Raw genomic sequence first — 22,916 nt, forward strand, 5'->3', positions numbered from 1 at the left:
ACATTGACGATTTCGTTCGCGGACGGCAATCTCAGTACATTTTTTATGGAGAGGTGCAGGAACAGCCTATGCAACTACAATCTGGTTGTGTCAAATTTATTCTTTCTGGGTTAATTGGCACGTATGACCGTAATAACCATAGGCGTCAATGGAGTGACGAGGCGATGTTTTTTTTACAGACGAATGTGAAAAACTGTGTCTGGAATTGTGTTACTACAGCGAAGGTTATGGTACACAAAATTTTGTACGTTTGCATGATCAAAAAAATCAGTCGCTCGCCAATCTAATGGTTGACAAGAAATTGGCTGTTCTCTGTGTAGTAGACCCCACACATCTATTTGGAGAGGTGGATGAGATTGCACCAGTTTTTTTAGGGACCTCTAAACTTGTGTCAATCATTTTGACTCTGATAGGGAGAAAGTGGGGGGGGGGCACTGCAAGAACCACGTTTAATGTTTCTCGACGTTTTCAGTCCACGTTTAATGGACTATACATCGTTATTATTTAAGCTTTTCTCTGTATTGCTTCTTGTGCTATTGTTTTGAGACAGGTATGAGTGTCTACATACGAGATTAAACGCTATTTGATGTGGCCAGGGTGGCCATCTTGACATCGAGGCTTCCGAAAGGGGGAAGTATGTAACGTATGGCCAAGAAGTTAAAAATTTTTTTTTTGATACTTCTCGAACAAGCACGATTTTAAGCCAGTATTCTGACGTCTGTCAAACAAAATTTTTGAAGAAGACGCGCAATGCAGCTTTCTGTCTGGATACTTTTGAATTGGCTCATTTAAGCCACTGCGCCACAAGCTGACGCACAATTTTTTTTTTTTTTTTTTTTAACAAGATAAAGCGTTTCTGTCTGGAATAAATGTTTTGCTTTTCTAATCCAGGTGATAGAAACTGAGAAAGGAGGAGAGTATACATTCGTTTTTTTACGATGCCCGTGTACAGTAGTCTCAAGCTCAGGACTGTGGTCGGAGTGGCCGCCGTCACTCCGCCGGCCGACATGGCTCGATACTTTCAACTGGGCGTTTCGCTCCGGCTTCTCGGACGGAAGAAGATGGGCGAGGCCGACAACCATTCTACTCCTTTTCTTCCTGTAAGGATCAGCTTCTTCAGATTCTTCTTCGGCCTCCTCACCCAGGGTGATGATGGCTGCCAGAAACGGAGGAGGAATGGTCCGGATGCGACTGATTTCGATATCCGGCAGGCTGTAGCGAATGCCGGACAATGCACTGCTGTCCATCACACCGAATCGCTTCAACGTTTGAATTTCCCGCTTCTTTCTCGCTTCGTTGCTGATCTCCAATTCCTTCAATTGCCGGTGAGTCGTGTCGTATTCCCGCTCCAATTCCTCGATGACTTCCACTTTGACCGATTCCGCGCCCGCTTCCGAATCGCTGTATCCGCTCCAGCTGGATCGACGCCGCCAAATGCAATCAATTGATTTTCTTTTTAAAAAGTTTGAATTCCTTTAAGATTTGTTTGGGTTGGTGTTTTTTTTTACCTTGATTGCAGCAGATATTTTCTCCCGCTGAAGGTGAGTCCGCTGCCTTTCGATCTGGTCCTCCATTTCCGCGTCCGTTCACTCTCAAAGTCGGTCCCGCAATGACAGAGCGAAGTTGTTTTTTGTTGTTGTTCCGACGGACTGCGATTTTCCTTTCTAATCTTTCCTCTGGTCAGCAGCAGTGGCGTAGTATTATGTACAGGTACGGAAAATAAGTGAAAGTTAAATGTCAGATATGATGACGCCGCCAGCGTTTGATTTGCTCCCCCCCTTGACCCAGATATACCTTTTTTCACATATTTTCAACTGAAATAATACGTGGGAAAAATATGTTTCTCTTTCTCTCATTTTGGCTGAGAGTAATAGTAGTGGCAGCCCATTGGCTCGCCGAGGTCAAGTTTCCTATAAGAACGAAATGTTTTAAAAGAGATGTGCTTAAGGGCAGACACAACGAAACGTGTATTTACTTGTCGGGACTTTTAGTGAACGTTAAGGGAAAAAATAAGGAAAAAAAACAGTCTAGCTGTGTATATAGATTGAGTGTGTGTGTAAAATGTGGATGAACGAATTTTTAGGGATTAAAAAAAAGCTGGTCTAGTTAAAAAAAAAATTATCAAAATTCCAAATATCGTGGATTACGTGATTTTTAAAAAATGAACGGGATGACGCATTAACTTTTTTGTTTAAAAAAAAATGTAAATGTTTTACCAGACGGCGCATTTTTGTACTGGATTCATTGCACTGCTCTAGGGGACAATTGTAATCGGATGCGAATTGGGGCATGTTGGCGAAGGGTCCACGGACGCGGAAGCGGGATGGAGAGTGGGCGCCCGTCAGGATGTGCAGTTTCAAGCTTTCCGGTCGTGATTTCTGACACCACACGTTGGCGGCTCCCAGCCAAAACAATTGTCTCACATTGTACTGGCCGGGCAATCGCTGCTCGACTTGATCCCAGTTCTCGAAACCGGATCGTGAGTGTACTGTCGCGTATTTGATGTAGGCTCGATACTGGCTTCCTTGATCCTGCCTTTGACGGCAATGTTTTCACCTTGAGTATTGATTCCGTTGATCTATTTTAAATAAAAAAAGATTTATAAATTTCAAATGAATCATTTTCCTGTTGTTGTGGTTTTAAATATAATTACATTCAAGCCGAGTTCCGGGAATGAGTAATTGCCGTATTGGTTAATAATGCACTGGGCCCGCTCCAAATAATTTTTCTTGGTCGGCGATTCCCACCATTCGGCCAAATTGCCGTCGGGACCGAATTGACGTCCCTGCACGCATCAAATAATAATAATGATATTTGAACGATTAGATCGTGGGAATATTTTAAAAAAGAATGATTTATTTTTTTACCTGATCATCGAATCCGTGCGTGATTTCGTGCCCAATAACCCAACCGATGGTGCCATAGTTTAGGTAGGCGGGTCTGTTTTTGCCGAAGAATGCGCCTTGAAGGATACCGGCCGGAAATTCTGCGTGAATACAAAAGAATAGAATAATTCACATGATACATCTTGGCAGAGAGATATCGTGTGTCGAAAGAAGGAACTTACGGATCGAGTTCTCTAGTGGTGAATAGTAAGCATTGACAACGGCCGGTCTACCGTGAGAAATCCAGTTCGTCTTGTTGACGGATTCGCGCAACTTTTTGAATGCGTAATTCGCGGGTAATTCGTGCCAAAGACGGTCAGATTGAGGGCGTTGCGCAGGTAGTCCTTTAGAGGCATGGCTGATGCCGACTACAATGTTTTTTTAGTGAATACCAAGAATTCTTGGCAATTTTGGAGGCAACTTCTGAATAAAGCAATTTCTTCCAGGCAGTAGCAACCAAGTCAAAGTTTGCTCTATAACTATAAAAGGTTAAACTGGAAGTAACGGACACAACTTGAAATTCATTAAATACTCTGGACGAGAAGTGTAGAAACTGGCAAACTTTCACTCAGAATGCATCTGGGTCAAGTAAAAGACGACAATATTCCAACAGTAAAATGGACGGCAGTTACAGGCAACAAGATCATTGTAATCAGGGACCGAATCCTAAATAGATTTCAAGAAACAAATATTATTGAACAAACAACACATTGACCATACATTTTTACGAGAACTTGATTTCCAGTAATTGAAAGGGAGATGACAGTTACTTGATAATTTAATATATTTTACCCTTTTGAACACACATTTTGATGGAATCAAATGTGTCATTAAATCAAACGCAATAAAATAAAGGAATTGACAGGCAAAAAAATGCCTTTGTCAGGCACGACCCCCCTCCCTTTTTAGATGAAAAACCTACTCTAGTTCTACAGATAGAAAACCCATAAATATGGCATCAAAATGTGGGAACTTTAATATAGTAATAAAAACAGGGATACTTTACATTATGAAGATAATCACAAAGAGACGAGCACGTACCGAATGATCGACCACCATCAACCAGTGTGAGGGAAGCAGACGACACCATATTTGTTATGAAAGTAGCTGAATAAGCTGATCGACTATTAACATAGGTAGATTGTACTTGATTGAAAAAAAAAGAAAAAGCAGGATTAAATCGAATTTTATTTTTCAAAAATTTCTTTCAGAAATTCACAACTTGTTCAGTCTGGATTGAAAAAATACATCGGAAACTCGAGCCAAGACTTATTCGCAGGGTCTATATTGGGCTTTAAGGGCCACCAACAGGATCCTGATCCTCTTCCAAAGCAAAAAAAGGCGGCGCCCAAGGGCCAAGCAGTTTATTAAGATCCTCTTCCAAAGCAAGAAAAGGCCGCGTCCAAGGGCCAAGCAGTTTATTAAATATGTTAAGTAATTTGGCATCTTCATCCGGGTCTCCCGTCGGAAGCTCACTTTCCTTCACTTCGACTTTCCGTGTCATCGTCATCATGCCGCGGAGTAAATTCAGTGTGGCCTTGTTGGGTGGAAACTGGAAATCAGATTGGACATTACTTTGTGCTCCAAGACTTTGCCAAACTTGAATGGCACCCACGTCCTTCGGGGCAATTCCGGCTGCAATCAATTCGTCTGCTTCGTGGGGGACTTTATTTGGATCCAAACTTTGCCAAACTTGAATGGCACCCACGTCCTTCGGGGCAATTCCGGCTGCAATCAATTCGTCTGCTTCGTGGGGGACTTTATTTGGAGTCAAATTTAGACCCACATCCATCATCTGATTGATAGCGCAGAGTATGAGCCCGTTACGACGATCTTCTTGTGGCGACGATGCAGTTGCGCGGACGGTAGGACTAATGGCTTTTCCGATTTCTTCTTTCAACTCTAATTTATGCCGATCCGGCTGCCCGAGTGGTTTGGCTTCGACTGCCTGGTTAGTTGACACTGATCCCACCGGAGTTGACTGTTAAGAGACACAACAAAATAAAACAACAATTATTATCATGACATTCAATAACAAAAAGAAAACGTGACGATCAAAGAGAGGCAACAAATAAATACAATGGTTGTTTGAAGGGATTGATTTATTACCGTGTTTTGATCGGTCCAGTCAAACTTGTTATCGTCGATATAACCCATCCGGTCAAAGAGATCGCGGAGCAGTTTTCGAAGATGATCGTAATCTGGTTTCTCGAACAAGTCCAAATTCCGGACATACCGTAAGTAGGTGGCAAACTCCTCTATAAATGGGAGAGAAGAAGTGATGAGAAAACGATTTCGATTCTCTACAGACAATTTTCCCATCTTGCATAATTCAGGACATGAATTGCTAGCCAGAGGGCAAGAAAACACTTACCAGGGAAGCCTTCACACAGAGCCTCAATGGAAGTAGCCCGCTTAGTTTAGTCTCTTGAATCGGCGGCGCCCATACTCAACAAGGAGTATCACTTCTATCGGATGATGTGGCGTCACAGTTTAATAAGTAAACTAAAACTTGAAAAGTTTGGCTATTTTTTACTAAAAATAATTCTTTTCTTCCTCAGCTGGAATACCAGAGGTTTACTATTTTGGAACGTGTGGCAAAAAGTATAACGCACTGGCCATGGAGCCGCTGGGGTCCAGCCTTGAAGATCTTTTTAAGTTATGTGGTCGGAAACTTTCATTGGAAACTGTCCTTAAGATTGCGTTTCAGACGGTAAAGAATCTTCAATTTGTTCTAATTTAATGCATTTCTTTGATCTTTAAATGAGTTCTCGTTTCGAAATCACAGATCGATAGATTGGAGATGGTACACAGTGTCGATTTGATACACTGTGACGTGAAACCTTCACACTTTCTTGTCGGCCGAAGTCATACAAAGAAGGAAGACGTCATCCACCTAATCGGTAAAGTTTTCCGCAAAAGTTTATCTTTCTGATGATTAAAGAAACCAACAACTTAACCTATTTCCACACAGGTTTCGGTCTGGCAAAAAGTTATGTTGAATAAACAAAAAATGCGTACTTGCTTGACCACAGATTCAAGACCAACTGCACTACTCATTCTCTAAGAGGAAAGCGGCGAAGTTGCCAAGTTATAACAATGCTTAAATCAAATTCAAGTACGTTTAAATTTGCCTTGAGCTTTGTTTATGCGGCGTTGCCTCTAAAAAAAATACATCTTCCGCCGTTTTCTCTGTCGTTCTCTTCCCTTGTGTTCGTCGCTATAGGGGCAATTCACTTCGCGGTTTCGCGTGTCAATTGTTTTGGGGTCTGCCATTTTTGCTGGTTGTTTACGTTTGTTTATACACTAGCGGTATAGACCGAAGCCCCAATTTTTCAATAAAAATTTATTTCTAAGGACACCCGTGAATTTTTTAGTTTTTTTTATTTCAGTAATTTATATTGTATAACTCTGATTACTTCAATATGCTTTTCTGTATAAAATTTCTTCGTTATAGCCCTTTGTTTATACTACTATAACCCAAAAGAAAGAATAATAAATAATGGGCAGCTTAACTCAACTTTCGTAGTGACATTTCCTTTTCCTTTACAATGGTTAAAAGACAGGGATCAGCCTAAGGATTAATTTCATTTTCTCAACATTTCAATTTGATTTAATTAATAGATTTTCAAAAATTGTCATTTTGAATTGGGGATCAAAACTCGCATAAAACTATGAAATATAACTTACCATTTACCTGGACAACAGATGCCTGCTATTCATTTAACTTTTCGATGAAAATTTAAATAAATGATGACATGTTTTACATTGAGCTCTATAAAAATGTGAAAATTTAATTGGGAATAGACAAGTAATAAGTATCGGGTTTGTTCATAATCGTATATTGCGGATTTTGGTTAATCTATGGAATTTCTTCTTTCCGCTCTACTGTTGAGAGTTGAGCCTGTTTGCGAAGAAATGGTAAAATGTGGTGTAATATAACTTAGTAAGTTATATTATATACATATATATTCAGATATTCTGAGCCGAAACAAAAATTTATCTTGCCTTACGTAATCCAGCCTGTTTCCAATTAAAGGAACGTCCAAAATGATGTACTTCAGAAATACACTTCTTTACCTCCTTAAATACCGCTTTCTCAAAATCAGAAAACATTTCTTCAAACAAATACTGAGGAACAGTTTTTTTATCGCCTCAAAACCTTTACATATAAAGTAAGGCTCTTTTATTCGTTTCTTTACTTAAAAAGGCAGGAGGGACTTGAATAATCTCTCCGCTTTTGTATTTCAGGAAAGCCGTTGATCGAAAACACTTTCACAATTGAGCGAATTCATTTGGTACCACTCTGAATATGCCATCCATGAAACACTGACGACAACTGTCTAGAATTTACCGTTGGTTATTCCTTAAAAAGAGGTCGTGGCGGACACGTTTTTTGAGGCCCAACAAGTACAGGAACTTGGGTAAAAAAATCTCCGTAACAGAAAAATAACAGATTTATTACTTTTCAAATGTTGGCGAATGTTATTTGCTTTATATTTAGCTGAAAACTGCATACATCGTATTTTGCAGAGGAAGTTATTATTGGAAATTTATGAAAGAAAAAAATTTACAGTCCACAATTTGTTTATTTTTCGATTCATGTTTCACGGCAATGTTGGACATAGAAATCAATTATCTGAATCTGATGAACCTGAACTAAAGAACGAACTAATACAATCAAAATTGTTTTTTTTTGTTTTTTCTGAAATTGGCTGCTTCATTTCCAGATGATTCCACGTCTTCCTCCGACGATTCAAAGATGTCACTTGCTGAATTTTTTGAGAGATTTTTTTGTTTAATCTGTCATTCTAATTTTTTTTCGTTGATTTTTCTCTTTCTTTTCTCTGTGCCCCCATTTTTATCTCCAGATTCAATAAAAAACTTTTGTAAAGACGTTTTGAATTGATTAGGGTCGTATTTATCGTGATGTCGGGATAAACAGGCAGCTAAATATACAAAAGTGTTTATCATTATTATTTAATTTTTATAACTTATATAAATTACGTCAATTATTACCACTAATGCAAGCCAAGATAGTTGGGCAAGATTGAGAAAATTTGTTTTTCTTTATTCCTTTGTCACGAATAACAGATGTTCCTTTAAAAGTACATAGCTGGGATAGCGGTATGGATATCAGAGTAGCCATCATGTTTTTGGCAGTTTGATATACTGAAGTACCAGGTACCATTTGTAGGAATGCCAACTAGAATTTAAAGTTACGTTAATAACATTACACATTGGTTTTATGTAGAAATAAATATAGTGTACGTACCAAATCGTTTTTTATAGAAGCCCCATCATCGCTAGCTATGCTATCCTCAAATTTCACCAGTTCACTCCAATCGTCGAAAGGCATTGTGGGAAGCTTGTCCTTCAATAATTGAAGTCCGGAAGGAGAAAAGACTCCAGCAGCACGATTATTTTTAATCTCTATCACCATTTTTTCTGTTCGCTTACTTCGCTGATCCATTTTGATCAGTAGACGACTCATTTGAGCAGGAGTCCTGGACAAAAAAAAAGTATTTAGATATAGTTGCATAAAATAGAGTATTCTAAAAAAAAATCCATACTTACAACACCATTTCTAATTCTGAAGTATTTTTCTGGCTTTTGCTTCGTCTCTTTTGGCTGAAGTTGATATCGCGGACTTTGGTTGCATTGGTCGCTCTAGATGCCTGCGTTGTCTCCTGGTATGAACTTTCAAAATCTTCTATATGTGATGGTTCTTCAATTGTGTCAATATTGATACCAGAGTCGTTGCTCATATCATCACATCGCGTCAACGTGACCTGACAATTGCGCTGAAATAATCCTAATAACAATAAAAAATTAACTGTTCTGCCAATATATAATAACAACATAATATCTATTGTCATTTACCTTCGGGCGTAACCATATCTTTCTCGAATGATTCGGAATTTGAAACAGTGCTGACTGTGGCTGTTTGAATGACAGCTTTCAAAGATTTGCCTTTATCCACTCCACGTTTTCCGGATACTAATAAAAGAAAGTAACTTATTATGATACTACAACTTAATAACAATAATCATATATTACCTTCGGGGACACTACTATTCGGCATAGATGGGAAATTTGAAATGTTTTGTTGTGTGGGCTTCTTGGCTAACGACTTTTTCACTGAGGGCGGCGTAGTCCTGGTCGATTCTTGCGATAGAGCTTTCTCACTAGCTTTTGAAAATTCCCCGATTTCGTAATCATCAGCATACTTTTTATTCGCTATTCTCAAACGCTTTACTTGCTCAGATTCTTCAAACGTTTATCCTTTACTCAGTCGTTCAACTCGCCGATATGCAGATTTAATATCATCTAGTAGACAAATAAAATATTTTACGTTAATAATAAGCAGATGACGGATAAGTAATTATAGAAGTGAAAAAAAAGCCTCAATGGAAGTAGCCCGCTTAGTTTCGTCGATTTTCTGATCACGCTCATCCACAGTGTCACCACGCAAGAAGTATAGACACATGTGCCCTAAAGCTTCCATATCGTCTCGTCTGCTTTGATTTTTTGTTTAATCAACATAACTTTTTGCCAGACCAAAACCTGTGTGGAAATAGGTTAAGTTGTTGGTTTCTTTAATCATCAGAAAGATAAACTTTTGCGGAAAACTTTACCGATTAGGTGGATGACGTCTTCCTTCTTTGTATGACTTCGGCCGACAAGAAAGTGTGAAGGTTTCACGTCACAGTGTATCAAATCGACACTGTGTACCATCTCCAATCTATCGATCTGTTATTTCGAAACGAGAACTCATTTAAAGATAAAAAAAATGCATTAAATTAGAACAAATTGAAGATTCTTTACCGTCTGAAACGCAATCTTAAGGACAGTTTCCAATGAAAGTTTCCGACCACACAACTTAAAAAGATCTTCAAGGCTGGACCCCAGCAGCTCCATGGCCAGTGCGTTATACTTTTTGCCACACGTTCCAAAATAGTAAACCTCTGGTATTCCAGCTGAGGAAGAAAAGAATTATTTTTAGTAAAAAATAGCCAAACTTTTCAAGTTTTAGTTTACTTATTAAACTGTGACGCCACATCATCCGATAGAAGTGATACTCCTTGTTGAGTAGGGGCGCCGCCGATTCAAGAGACTCCACTTTTATTGCCTGTTATGTATCCCTCCGCTAGATGGGAGCGCGTAAGCGGCTTCCGGCGGTGAGAGCGAGACGACGGCTCATCGAAGCCCTTCAGTTCAGTTCACGCTTTGTACAAGGCACTTGCAGTTCTCGAGACCTAGAATACATTTGTTTCTTCTTACAAGTCTCGTCGAACAAAACATTGCCACATATTCATTTGTGTCCTGTTTTTTCCTGGAAATAGAAAGAGGTTACATCGAAATAATTTCATAACAAAAGTCCCAAGGCTTAAATGCTCGAGGGAAACATTTTGGCATTCGTTATCAAAACCATATGAAAGACGCATGCTAACCTAATCTCAACTCGCCAAATCCAATCTTCTCCCCAACCTCGAAATTGGATCCCAGCATTAACTTTAATTGCGAAGAGGTGGATGCCGTAGAACTGCTACATCGAGTCCTAGCACGTACAGCCGAGCTAGAAGACTGTTTCCCATCAGATCCTCCAGCAGAAGGTACGCCTGCAACTGCATTGTTTGATTCACCATCCACCTCTGCTGCTGAGCTGGGGGACTGCATGGGGGATTTTGTCTGCTCGATAATCCCTGTAAATAAATAGATAGAATTTTAGTTAACGAATTGATCACTAGAGAGCGAAAGGCAGACAACCGTTCTTTTCACGTTGACAAGGGTGTTGAGAGTAATAATAATGCCCAAATTCATTCTTTAAACTTTAAAGTTTAACTGATGAATTGAAAGTATCGTTAGGCTACAACGATGGGTTTTGTTTTTGTGATTTTTTTATTGCGCAAGTACCATGAATCAAAGAACGAATCGCGAATTTTGGTACAAATGCGGAAACACGGGAGCATCACAACCCCCTTCGCCTACCAAAAAGCACTGCACAATTCACATTATATTAGACAGTAGACACATCTTCATTTAAGTGTGTAGGCCTACCCACTTTTTTATGGGAAGTTTCATTTCCCCGCTTTTAAGGGTTATACGGTTAAGGGTTATATACTGCATGGGAATAGTACATTGACGGCTACTAAAAAAGAAATTAAACATGATAAACTCATTCAACCATGGAATGTGTTACGTAACTGGTGCTTGAATTGGAGGCCATAAAGTCATAGTCTGGTCACAACACAACACAAAGGTACAAACTCAAATTTACCTTCTCAAAATCAAAAATGAAACCTGGCCGACGACAGTGTAACGATGAATTGGAGCGAATTTCTTTGGTCAATTGTGTCTCCGGACTGAAAGTGTGTTAAGGGGGAGTCGCCTATATGTAGTCGGGTGGCGGTCGTTTCAGAACGAACGACCAAAAGTGAGGCCCTTTTTCTCCGAAGCCAGGACGACTGTGCTTTGGGTTCGGCTTTTAATAATTGTTTCATCAACTTGTAATCGTTACATCAAATTTTAAAAAACGCCATTAAAAAGACCACGTTTTCTTCTATCGGAATACGTGAGATTGAATTCTAAAAACAACAAAAACCGCTGCGTCAATTCACGACCGTCTTTTTCCGTTTTTCAAAAATGTGTGACGGTGAAAAAAAAGGTAAAACAATGGCAGCAGGTGTGTGTTCTGCTGCTGCTGTGTGTGAAAAGAGGGGCTGCATGTGGCTTTCTCAAATGCTGGGTGTGTGTGTGTCGAAACACACAAAAAACTTAAATGGCGACCTGGGGAGGTATGCAGCACCTGCTGTTCCTGCTAAGCTAACATTACTGGGAAGGAATCGTTGTCCACTAGCTGGCTTTAAAACAGGAAAATTTGAAAACGGTGGTGTTCAGAATGTTGACTGGCTTTCCAGAAACGGGAAAAGAATAAATGCCTGACGGGAAGAGAAAAAACACACGACTGATTGTTATCTAAAGTAAGTCAAGCTCACCTTGTTCAATGTAGTGTGCCATTCCGAAAGTGGGAACCTGCAAGAGCAGCAAATGTAAAAAGAAAAGAAATCAACATTAAATGCCAGGCATGTACACAACTAATGAATTGAAATCAAGTCTGTTGGAAATTTACCAGATGCCGAATTGCTCTGTATGCGTTACCAGATTCTCTGCGGCACAAAATGCCAAACAATCAAACTGACGTAAAGTTAAAAGATCGAGGTCACCGTTTTCTGTGGCCTCTCTACATCCAGACCTGTCGACACATTCAAAAGTCGAGGGTTCTTATCGTAGTAGAAACACGACGAAAAACTGTCGATCAAAACACGAAAACTTTGCAACAGAAAAAAAATAATTCAACACTAAACAAAGGGAGGAGGCCGACAGCCTAGTAGTAGAGGCTTTTTAGTAGAAAGTGGCTTTCAAGTCAACCACTATTTGTGAGATTGTAATTGCTGAGTGCTTAGAAGTTAGAATACATTTTTATTTTAACATTATTTCCGTCAATGTTTTAACGTTTTTTTTATACTTTTGAATGAATGAACGGACGGATTGACCCCGAGTAATTTTATGTGATCTTGTTGAGAGTTTGTGTCGTGTCTCAAGGCAGTGGCTGTTGGTGCCATTAGTGAAGGTGGGACTCTTCACCTAACTGTTATGGCAGCGAAAACTTTTGCATCACTTCTGTGTACGTTCTTCTTCGTCGGAAATCCAGCCGATCCCAACGTGACAATATTTTAGAAATCGATTTTGGACTTGGCATAGTTTAGTCCATAGTTTAGTAACACACCAAAAATCATCAAGTTAGCAAAGGCAGTAACACTGAAAAGAGTACTGCACTCAGATAAAAAAAGACCACAACCTCAAGAGAACTAGACCAACAAATATGATGTCCAAAAGAGGAAAATCCGGCGCACCATCCGGCCTAGTGAGGTGAAAATGGTAATGTTATTTCCATAAGGAGCAGAAAGCCAATATGTTTGCCGACGTCTACGTGGAAGTAAGCAGTGATTCAAACCTATCGAGGAAGTTCCTGAACTAAAGAGAGACTTTTGAAAAGCGGAAACAAAGCCAAATAGAAGAGGAAAGCCAAGTAAACTCCGATCTGGAAGACTTATTCTCTCCACAAGAGCTAGCGGAGGCTTTTGAGGCCGCGAAAGATTCAACTCCAGGAGATGATAAAATCACAGTCCCCATGATTCGCCACCTATCCAAGGCAGCAAAATAGACGCTAATGAAACTAGTAAACAAATCTTGGGTGTGTGTCATCTCTCCCGTCTGAATGGAAGCACTCGCTGGTGGACCGGATTGTCAAACCGGGGAAACCACCTATACAGAGCCGTCCTCCTACCGACCGATGTCCCTGACGTCCCGCGTATGCAAGCTATTGGAAAGAATTGTTTTACAAGTTCGAGTCCCTTTCTCCCCCCCCCGTTTCCACCTACGTGGAGTTGTTGAATTCTCATAAGCGTAGGGGAGGAAGGGAGGGGGAAGAAGCGGAAGGGAGGAGGCGGGTGAAATTGGAGGGAAGTTTGGGATTAGAACGGATAAAAATAAAATCTGTTTTCAATTAAGAATGGACTACAATGAACCTGAAGCGAAAAATCTGGAAATCAATACTGATATAGAGCTTGATAATCTCTTCATTTCGAAGTTGATCGCGCCGTGCTAGCTCAACCCGTTCTATAGTTATAACCCTTTAAAGTACCGTAATTTACATAGTACTCTTCGGAGCGTTCCTAACCTTAGGGCTCTTTCAAAACCCTACCCTTCCCTTGAATTGAAAATAAAAAATGACTCAATCTTACCTCTAATGTCTACGTAAAAGAAATCGTTGCATTCCGACGAAAATTGTATTTTTGGGAACGCCGAGAAAAAATGCCTTTTTCCATATGGTTCTCTCGCGCGTTCCCAAATTTAGGTAGGTAATTTACTACTGTCTGATCGGCAAAAAAATGTGTGTTCGATTTGGCCACCCCAACAACAAAGGCAAATTGTGGACTCTATTTGAGCAAAGGCCATAAGAGTGTGCCTCAGCTTACCAAGAGAAACCGCAAATGACGCTCTACGAATTTAAAGAGGTGAGATGGCCCTTAGCTTAAGGAGAAACCTCACAGCAGCAAAGTATCTCTTAAGAATCCGTTTCCAATCCGGCTTTTCACTGATAGAGAGATAGACAAGCCGTGGTTCGAAAGGGAATGGAATCAAGAGTCCTCATTCATTGAAAGAGCCTCCCAATTCATCGAGGAAGCAGGGATCGACTTAAAAGCTACCGACAAATTCCACGTCTACACCAAACCACCGTGGCAGATGACATATCCCGAGATCGTTACAGCTCCCACCAATACAGCGGAGGAAAAATTATTTATGGAAAAGAGGTTGGGAGAACACACCCATTTCTTCACTGACGCAACAAGAAGACGGGATGGAAGCTGCAGAGCGGCATTCGTAATCCAACGGATGGCAATAAAAGAAATTTGCCCACTCGGGAAAATTGAGCCGACGGAGGAAGGAGAACTGACAGTCTATACTACATCTATACGGCGACAAAGTGGGTGGAGCAAAACGTCACCGAAAGGCCGTAATAATCAATAATGCACGAATAAAGGCCGGTCTTAAGAAAAAATCTCGTCAACCACAGTGAGGCAGACCTCCACAACCGCAAGATGCATCCAGAGCATGTGGAAGTGAACAACAGAAGCAGCCACCTAACATTCGCATGTATCAAAGGTCACTTCAGCATTAGGAGTAACGAAGAGGTGGACAGGGCAGTCAAACTGCAAGCCGAGTTCCCAGAAATCGTGAGCATCAGGCCATCGGTAGCTACACAAAAAAGGCTAGACAAGCACGCCAAGAAAATGTGGCAAAGGCAGTGGTCATCGCCAAAAGCCACAACCAGTAAGTTCTATGTAAAAAACTTCTCAACCGCGCTTCTCTGCCCAGCTTTTTTCAGGGAATTGAGAGCCGAGCAAGTGTCCCTCTCCAAAATTCGACTTGACAAGCTTAACCTTTACCACAAGTTATTTAATAAGGAAACATGTACTAATGGAAAAAAGAAAGAAAAGACACATACAAGAGTATATTTCAGAAAACGCGAGAAAAAATATCCCTGGCTACCCTCTAAATTTCCAAATCAAAGAAACCCGAAGAGATTCACTTTTATTCGAGAATTTTGTTTCAGTGATCGTGTAGCTGTTCTGAGTTAATTGCTGTACAAAATTTGATCAAATAAATCTTATGTGATGCGACAATTGCTGCCCTCATCAATAAACTGACCTATAAAGAAGATCATATAAAAAATTGTTTTTTTTTTAATATTTTATTTAGTTCCAACATAAGTGTAGTGTGATTAATAACCTCCGTCCTGAGTGCTGACTTTGTAAACATTGGTAAACATCGGCTATGTCACTGATTCTTTATTTGGTCTTTCGGTAAGTTTTTTAATATCGTAGATTTCCAAAGACATATTGTCATTAGGATTCATCCAAAAATATTTTGGGCATAATTTTGACATTTTTAATCATTAACTTTGGGCGAGCCGAAAAGCCATAAGAATTCATCCATTGATTAAAATATTAACTTTGATGTGTTGTCCTGCCACTTTGATTACAGTCTATCCTTAATTCGGGTGTTACTAAACTATGGAATTGGACAGTCCAAAATGGACTACTAAAATATGGACTTCGATCTAAAATTATGGACTTCACCAGATGGCGCTGCCAGTCCGAAAGCATGGACTTAGGGACCTAAAATATGGACTTTGTCCTAAAACTATGGACTTCACTTCATGGCGTTTCCAGTATTTAGGTATGGATTTTGGTGCCTAAAAAGTGCACTTATTGGCCTACCACCTAATATGTGCTAATATGCTTATATGAACTTTCCCAAATTACACACGGAAATTTAAGTATTATAGATTTTTAAATATTTGAGAAGACACATACATTTTACAGAATTTCCAAGTTTATTTTTTGAATCGTTTAATACCAAGTAAATACGTATCACGCATAACAAACAACTGTTGTCAAAGCAAAAAAGTTTTATAATTCTTGATTTGAGAAAAGAAATAACACAAAATATTTTAACGTTTAAATGTAAAATGAGCGGTACCAGGGCACTTTTTTGCACTTGATGGCAGATTCGGGTAAGTTCTCGCATTCCTGATGGAAATATTCTTTGCAATTGTTGCACTGATGTATCATAACGTGAATTTTTTAGGAAGGAGTTCATGAACTCCAAAATCGGGCATTCGACAAACTAAGAACAGGGGAATGGAGATTTTTTCATTGGTCTCTAATTTGAACGCGTTCGGAGTCCTTTGGTCGGAAAAGGAATGATTGAAAATGAGGAAAATGAAAACAAAACGGCTGAAACCAATTTGAACAACAGCTTCACAAGTGGGCATTTAAAATTTATTTAAAAAAGGTTAACAGAAACTTATGAAAAAAATATTAAATTAAAATTTGGTATTAAAATTTTGAGATATTTGAATAAACAATAGAAAATATAGTGGCCACCGCTTAAGCCTTTTCTGCGTGCGCAACTTTTCCCGTTATTATATGTCCGCATCAGTCAGCATTTTGTAGCAGGTTAGATCTTAGATTTATAAAAGCAAATTGGTATTTTTTTCTAGTTGTCTGGGTAATTTAATTTAATACGTTTTATGCTAGCAGACTTAATAACATGCTACGAAAAAATGGCTTAACTAAATAAAAAAGGGTGGAAATATGCTTATTTTTGCCTTATAATGCACAACATATGAATTTCGTACATCTACATGAATTTTATACATACAGGAATGATAAATATACAATCGTTAGCGGGCAGTTTAACCAAAACTCCAGTTGATTGATTTGGATAAAGTCCATACTTTCCAGGAAAAGTCCATAGTTTAGTAATATGGCCATTGGTGAGGCGTTCAAGTTCTAAAATATGGACTTTGACAGGCAGCGCCATCTGGTGAAGTCCATAGTTTTAGATACAGATATATTTTAGACACTGGAAGTGATAGAGGAGAAGGCCCGCTTCTGGTCAGTGTGGTTCGGGTCCAGTGTTAAAGTTGTATACATCTGAATATCATCAGAATACAGTTGATCCGAGACACCGCGCCTCATTGAAATGGCATAAATAGGGCTTTTGTAGAGGGTGAAAAGAACGGGTCCAAGTACGGACCCCTGGGGCACACCGAAAAGAAGAAGAACAGCAGCAGACCATACACCAGAAATACAGATAAACTGGAGGCGACCAGTCAAGTACGACTCAAACCAGGAGAGAACAGTGCCTGAAAGGTAAGAGCACTCAGACGACCCAACAAAATACCGTGATCCACAGTGTCGAATGCAGCACTCTGGTCAAGTAAGGTCAGCACAGCAGCATCGCCATTATCCAACACTAGTAGGAGATCATTAACAACTTTGAGTAAAGCCTCAGTTGAATGATCCGACCTATAGGCCGACTGCACTGGGACAAAGAGATTACATTTTATCAAATGACTAGTGAGCTGCCGACACACCACCCGCTCAACCAGTTTAGACATGAAGAACAGAAAGGATACAGGACGGTAGTTGTTGAGATAATCCGAGCAGAGAGAGGGTCTTTTCAAGAGGGGAGTAACATAGGCTATCTTAATCTCATCTGGAAAAACTCCTTGGGAAATTGACACGTTGGACACTTAAGGTAATAGGCACAGAAAAAATTCAGCAAATTTCTTCAAGAGCGGGATTGGAATAGGATCACGGAAAGAAGAATTGGAGGGACAAGCTTTAATAAATGATTCAATTTCAGATACCAAGACCCTTTCAAACGAGGAAAATGGGGTAACGTTCACAGGTACATCAGCAGCCGGATGACAGTTGCGAGATGCATCTAGGGCAGATCGAATGTCAGTAACCTTCTTGCAGAAGTGATCACTGAAGCAGCCCACCAAATCTTGCAAAGATCTACGACGGGAAAGTTTAGAGTCAGGTTTTTTCAAAAGGAATGAATCCACCACTTTAAAGAGGGATAGCTTCTCAGATGTTTTAGCTATCTCTCTGTTGAGATACGCCACCTTCTCTCGATCAAGAAGCCTACGCTTCTTCTTGTTGAGGTCTCTCACAATTTGTCTATCGACTTCCAAACCAATACCACTCTTCTAACGATTTCTCCACCGACGCTCGCTGGCTTTTGCCTCCCTATGCACAGCTAGCACCTTTTCCGACAGCCATGGATTAGCTGGCCTGAAAACAGCCATTTTGGTGCGAACAGGAGCATGAGCATCAGGGAGAGACGACAAGTCGCCATTGTATTGAGACACTAGGCCATCAATGGTGGAAGACGGCGATGAGAAGACAGGAAGAGCCAGCATATCAGAGAGGAATCTTTCAGAGTCGATTTTGTTTACTTCACGATAAATGACTTTCTTCGTAGGCCGACCCGGTCGGTGCACTTTTACATTAGAATTGACTGCAATGTGATCAAAAATTAGCTCAGTATTGTTACAACGAGTGATAACATTCTCAGAGTCGCGAGTGATGACCAGGTCGAGTGTGTGATTGCCATAAAGATGAGTTGCAACGTGAACTTGCTGGGAAAGACCAAAGGAATTAAGAAGAGAGAAAAACTTGTTCGCCTTAGGATTACCAGGATTGCCAACATGGATGTTAAAATCACCCACCATCAACATCTTGCCAGGAGATAACATCCGAAGTTGGAGAAAATCAGCAAAGTCTTTGAGGAACTGACCATCACTGCATCTAGATGACTGAGATGAAGGGTGGTAGATCATGACAAGGTGTATGCAAACAGAGTTGCAATGAAGACGGACGGCCATGTAATCGAAGGAAGACGCAGAAAATCCCGTCGAAGCCATTTCAGCACGGAGAGACGAACGGTAAATAAGCGCCATGCCACCACCACGTTTGCCCACTCTTGGAGTATGAACAGCATTTATAACCGGCCGGGCAGACGTTCAATAAATCATCTTAGCCATGATCAGAAGAGAGCCATGTCTCGGTAACCGTCAGAAATTCCAAGTCATTCGAAATAATGTGATGCGAGATGACATTTGATCGTTCGGACATAGACCTTGCATTGACGAGGGAAAAAGGCAGGAATTTCAGAAATGTCCTTTGTTTTCTCTTCGGCAGGCCGGCTCGGACACCACGCGGAGTTGGACGTTTGACATGAGGCGAAACCTTGCATGCACAGCTCACGGGCGATGCCAAGATCTAAAACTTCTAGATCTGTTTCAAGATCCAACCATCTGTTAACAATGGCCTCTCCTTCTCGGCCATTTTAAATTTCGGGTATGATAGTTTCACGACTAGTAATCGATAAGTCGGCAAACGGAGAAGAGATGTCCTGAACCTGCCGCTGTGTCGCGTTTTTTTATATTCTAGCCCTCCGTTTGCACAAATATCAATTTGGAGATGTGGCAAGCATTTTGAATTAGCTCTACAACTTTCTGTTGTTTGGGCGGTGATAGAATCCCAGCTCTTTTTTACCAAGCGGGCAGCGTTTAAAAAGTTTGCTGGACAGCCAAAGCGAAGGTCTTTACTACCCTTTTTAGCCTAAGTAGTAAGAAATTCGATGATATAACGCCAAAAGAGTTTGCATTACCTCGCTTTAGCTTGGCCTCGTCGAAATTGTCATAAGCCTTGACACCCTCACTCAACATTTCACTTTTGTAAAGTGTTTTAAAAGTTGGAATGATGCCTTCATCTAAAGGTAAGGTAGACTGACGAAGTTTTATGGGCAAGAAAAAGATCTCCACTTGGCCAGTTGGATAAAACAGAGTAGGGTAATGCCCAGAGCAATTGTCCATAAGCAAGGCAATGGGTTCTTTTCTACATTTTCTTTTTATTGGTAATAGTATATCAAGCCGTCTCCCGGTCTACCCAAGCATTTCGCTGTCGTGTGACGTACGGAATAGGGCAGGGCATCACGAAAACAGTATTGATTTTTTGAGGTGCCAACGATTAGGGAGAAGAGACCCACCCTGGACAATCCCGCCAAAACCATAATATCTTTTAAATTTTTAGCTAAATAAAAAAAATACAAAAGATTACTCTTAGCTTTAGGCATCTCCTGTATTTGTTATTTATTTTTTACTCGACTATGGTACTGTACTTTTCTGGACAGTGGTAGGGTAAAAAATAGACAGGTATCTGTACAAGGTTAGACAGGGTCTTTTAAAGGTGATAGAAATAAGTAAAAAATCTGAAAAAAATGTAAAATGGAGGGAATAGTATAATAAAATTATTAATTTTTTGACAAAATTGTCGTTTGCCCGATTTATATCAAATTACGCTGTCTTGTATATTAAAACTTATGTATATAATACAATCATTTGATAGCCCTTTTTCCCGTGTATTTAAATCTTTTTTCAAACCTAAATTTGGTTTTGAAGTTATTTTAATATAATTTTAAAGTAAAACGTCTTTTTTCTCTTTCTCTAAAAAGATGGTGGGGCATTTTAGGACAGAACAATTTTCATGATTTAAAGATGCAAAAAAAAAGTAATTTTGAAAAAAAATTGGTACTATTCAAAACAAGAAATCAATTTTCTTTCGAATTTTTTAATTACAAATTTGAAGACGATGTTTAAAAATTAAGAAATAAGAAAGTTTAGAAAAAGTTTAACTATTTGCTACTCGACTGCAGTGACGTGGAAAATCGTCTGCTAAAGCCACGCTCATTGTCTCATTGGCAAAAATACCCCGTTTTCCCTGTACCAGTATTACCCCCCCCCCCCCAAAAAAAAAAAGAAATATATTTCTACATTTGATTTAATTTCAACTAAACAAAGTAACGTAGCAAAAAAACCAAAACGACATTCAACGCATTGGCTTTTTAACCACTATGTTAGGTTTCTCATTTTCGTTAACATCTCAGGGGTATCTCAATTATAAGAGGCCACTGGGAGAAAAAATTCCGTCAGAAAAAAAAATTTTTTAAAGAAAACTTTTTTAAATATAGCTCCCACAATTTTCGTTACTTTTCATAAAGGCAAGCACAAAAATCCACAAATGACCCGCTCTACCCTAAGCAGAGTGAGAGAGACTATGGTGAAACGACGCTGTAGGAATTCTTCATAAGGCTTCGTCATGTTTTCCAGCATTTTCACAAAGTTGATATCACGTAACGAAGTTATAGATCACGTGATTTTGTGATTTGGGGACGCCCACATAATAGTTCTCTCTAATCTGCAAGGCTGCCACCACGCGTAGCCTTACGTCAACATAGTCAAGAAGCCTCATGACTGGTAATTTATCTAGAGAATGTCTCTTTCAAATACTTTGAAACTAAAATATTAAAGAAAAACTTGTTTCCTTTGTGGTATTAGTTATTTAAATGAAAACAAAAGAATTGTTAAATTTGCTGTACCTAAGAACACCTTTTGCAGTTGGAAATTAATCCTTCCTGAAATGAAGCAAGCATCGTTACTGTGTGAAAATCATTTTGATGAGACAGATATTGTAAAAGGGTTTTCAGGTGGCAAATATTTTCATCCCTATGAAAGATGGAGGTTAAGCTCTTCTGCTGTTCCTAAACATCACTTGGGTATTACAATTGTTACTGTACTGTATTACATGTTACTCGTAACATATTACTTTCAACAGGTAAACAGGAAGCTTCTACCAAAGTATCCAGCCGTACTCATCTTAAACAACTGTTTACTCTTAACAAACAACAAAAGCAATGTGTTGTAATGCAAACGACAATTTCAAATGTTCAAGCCTCATCAAACCGTCTTTAAAAAGTACCACCACTTCTGGGTAATGCAGAAAACAGCCAGAAACGATTAAAAATAACTTTTGGAAGTGACAATACACCACCTAACCAAGATACAAGGAAATGTAAACTTATCAGTAAGTTGTTTAAGATTCAATCACTTTCTACTAATTGTATTTATAATATATCTTCCACGTCTACTATTATGACAGTTCCCCAAACACATAGTTGTGTTTCTATGCCCAATTAAGGCTCTATTGGCATCACATCTATTGATGAAACTACAATTGAAGAAATTATTGTACCACCAAAATTTGTTTCCATACCTAGGTACATAGTTTCCATTTGCCTAGACCCACTTGAGCTAACATATATCTTGTTTACTAAGAATACGTGTTACATTGTTTGTAATTTAAAAAAAAATGTATTTCAGCGTTTTTTCGGAATCGTAATTATACACCAACTGCCCACTCCTGGCTCCAAATGTTCCATATTCTTTTACTTTATACTCCAACTAAGATGCACGTCGAACGTGGAAACATTGACAACGAAGAAAATATCCCTGTTTTAGTTTCTTATGAAGATGAAGCCTTTTGAATAAGTTCAAGGTTTCCGAAAAAGAAGCAGCTGCAATACGAGAATCCTTCAAGGAGAAATTGCTGTCAGATCTTTCTGTGCGCTACGTTACAGTTATGGACGACGAAATGTCTACTGACGAATCAAAAGATGAAATGATTTATGACATGTGCGGTTATCTTCTGAAAACTCGTGATAGAGCCATGTCGCGTAAAAAGCTTACTAGGGGAGCTGGAAACCAAAGGCATTTGGACGTTAGTTGATGCAGACGTCGAGTCATACGTCTGCGAGATTAGTTGTTGACGAGTGAAAATTCAAATCTCTTAGATCGAAATTGTTAGAATTCATTGAAAAAGATGGCGAATTTCGTCCCAGTTTTGGACGTGGAAACTAAAATCCAACGGAAACTATTTGCTGAAAAGTATTTAGACTTGGAAGACGACGGTTTTTGGAGTACAGCTGTATTTTCGGACGAACAACGTTTTACGTAAGTGTATAACAATTCATAAATGGTGACAAGCGAAATGCTTTATCTAATGTTTCTTACATATATTTAGTTTTAACGATGCTAGCGAAATATCTATTTACTCTGGTGCCCATCATGCTGTTGTAGACAACACTGTACCAGTGTGGGGTTGTTTATCGGGTGGAAGCTGTAAGAACATTCTTAAGAAACTTGATGGCCGCTTGGATACAAAGCAGTACATGGAGCTGTTGAGTGAAAATGTATTGCCTTTCTAC

General features: G+C 39.5%; 5 protein-coding genes and 1 long non-coding RNA gene across 6 annotated transcripts; all 6 read right to left on the reverse strand.

The window, feature by feature from the left end:
• Nucleotides 1-848: 848 nt before the first annotated feature.
• Nucleotides 849-1,637, reverse strand: LOC124191532. Its single transcript, XR_006873469.1, has 2 exons — nucleotides 1,509-1,637; nucleotides 849-1,416 (listed from the first exon to the last, which is right to left on the reverse strand). It is a non-coding gene; the product is annotated as an uncharacterized LOC124191532 (long non-coding RNA).
• A 575-nt stretch (nucleotides 1,638-2,212) lies between these two features.
• On the reverse strand, nucleotides 2,213-3,260 carry LOC124190275 (neprilysin-2-like; the record flags this gene model as incomplete). The annotated part of the gene is given in 6 exon segments (XM_046582901.1): nucleotides 2,213-2,254; nucleotides 2,256-2,516; nucleotides 2,519-2,578; nucleotides 2,654-2,785; nucleotides 2,868-2,986; nucleotides 3,068-3,260. Coding segments are annotated over 6 exon segments (807 nt in total), but the record flags the coding sequence as incomplete, so codon positions are not given.
• A 794-nt stretch (nucleotides 3,261-4,054) lies between these two features.
• Nucleotides 4,055-5,645, reverse strand: LOC124191530. Its single transcript, XM_046584817.1, has 3 exons — nucleotides 5,260-5,645; nucleotides 4,995-5,143; nucleotides 4,055-4,866 (listed from the first exon to the last, which is right to left on the reverse strand). The coding sequence occupies exons 2-3, from the start codon at nucleotides 5,040-5,042 to the stop codon at nucleotides 4,180-4,182; spliced, it is 735 nt and encodes a 244-aa protein (XP_046440773.1). The 5' UTR covers nucleotides 5,043-5,143; nucleotides 5,260-5,645; the 3' UTR covers nucleotides 4,055-4,179.
• Nucleotides 5,646-7,505: 1,860 nt separating this feature from the next.
• LOC124191531 lies at nucleotides 7,506-8,694 on the reverse strand. Its single transcript, XM_046584818.1, has 3 exons — nucleotides 8,161-8,694; nucleotides 7,905-8,091; nucleotides 7,506-7,834 (listed from the first exon to the last, which is right to left on the reverse strand). The coding sequence occupies exons 1-3, from the start codon at nucleotides 8,425-8,427 to the stop codon at nucleotides 7,692-7,694; spliced, it is 597 nt and encodes a 198-aa protein (XP_046440774.1). The 5' UTR covers nucleotides 8,428-8,694; the 3' UTR covers nucleotides 7,506-7,691.
• Nucleotides 8,695-9,491: 797 nt separating this feature from the next.
• On the reverse strand, nucleotides 9,492-10,012 carry LOC124190276 (casein kinase I-like). The gene is made up of 3 exons (XM_046582902.1): nucleotides 9,927-10,012; nucleotides 9,714-9,865; nucleotides 9,492-9,638 (listed from the first exon to the last, which is right to left on the reverse strand). Exons 1-3 carry the CDS (start codon nucleotides 9,949-9,951, stop codon nucleotides 9,492-9,494), a joined length of 324 nt encoding a protein of 107 aa, XP_046438858.1. The 5' UTR covers nucleotides 9,952-10,012.
• Nucleotides 10,013-10,334: 322 nt separating this feature from the next.
• LOC124190277 (casein kinase I-like) lies at nucleotides 10,335-12,171 on the reverse strand. Its single transcript, XM_046582903.1, has 2 exons — nucleotides 11,885-12,171; nucleotides 10,335-10,591 (listed from the first exon to the last, which is right to left on the reverse strand). The coding sequence occupies exons 1-2, from the start codon at nucleotides 11,904-11,906 to the stop codon at nucleotides 10,335-10,337; spliced, it is 279 nt and encodes a 92-aa protein (XP_046438859.1). The 5' UTR covers nucleotides 11,907-12,171.
• Between the last annotated feature and the right edge of the window lie 10,745 nt (nucleotides 12,172-22,916).

This window comes from Daphnia pulex, chromosome 3, assembly GCF_021134715.1.
Source record: "Daphnia pulex isolate KAP4 chromosome 3, ASM2113471v1".
NCBI classification, from domain to species: Eukaryota; Metazoa; Arthropoda; class Branchiopoda; order Diplostraca; family Daphniidae; genus Daphnia; species Daphnia pulex.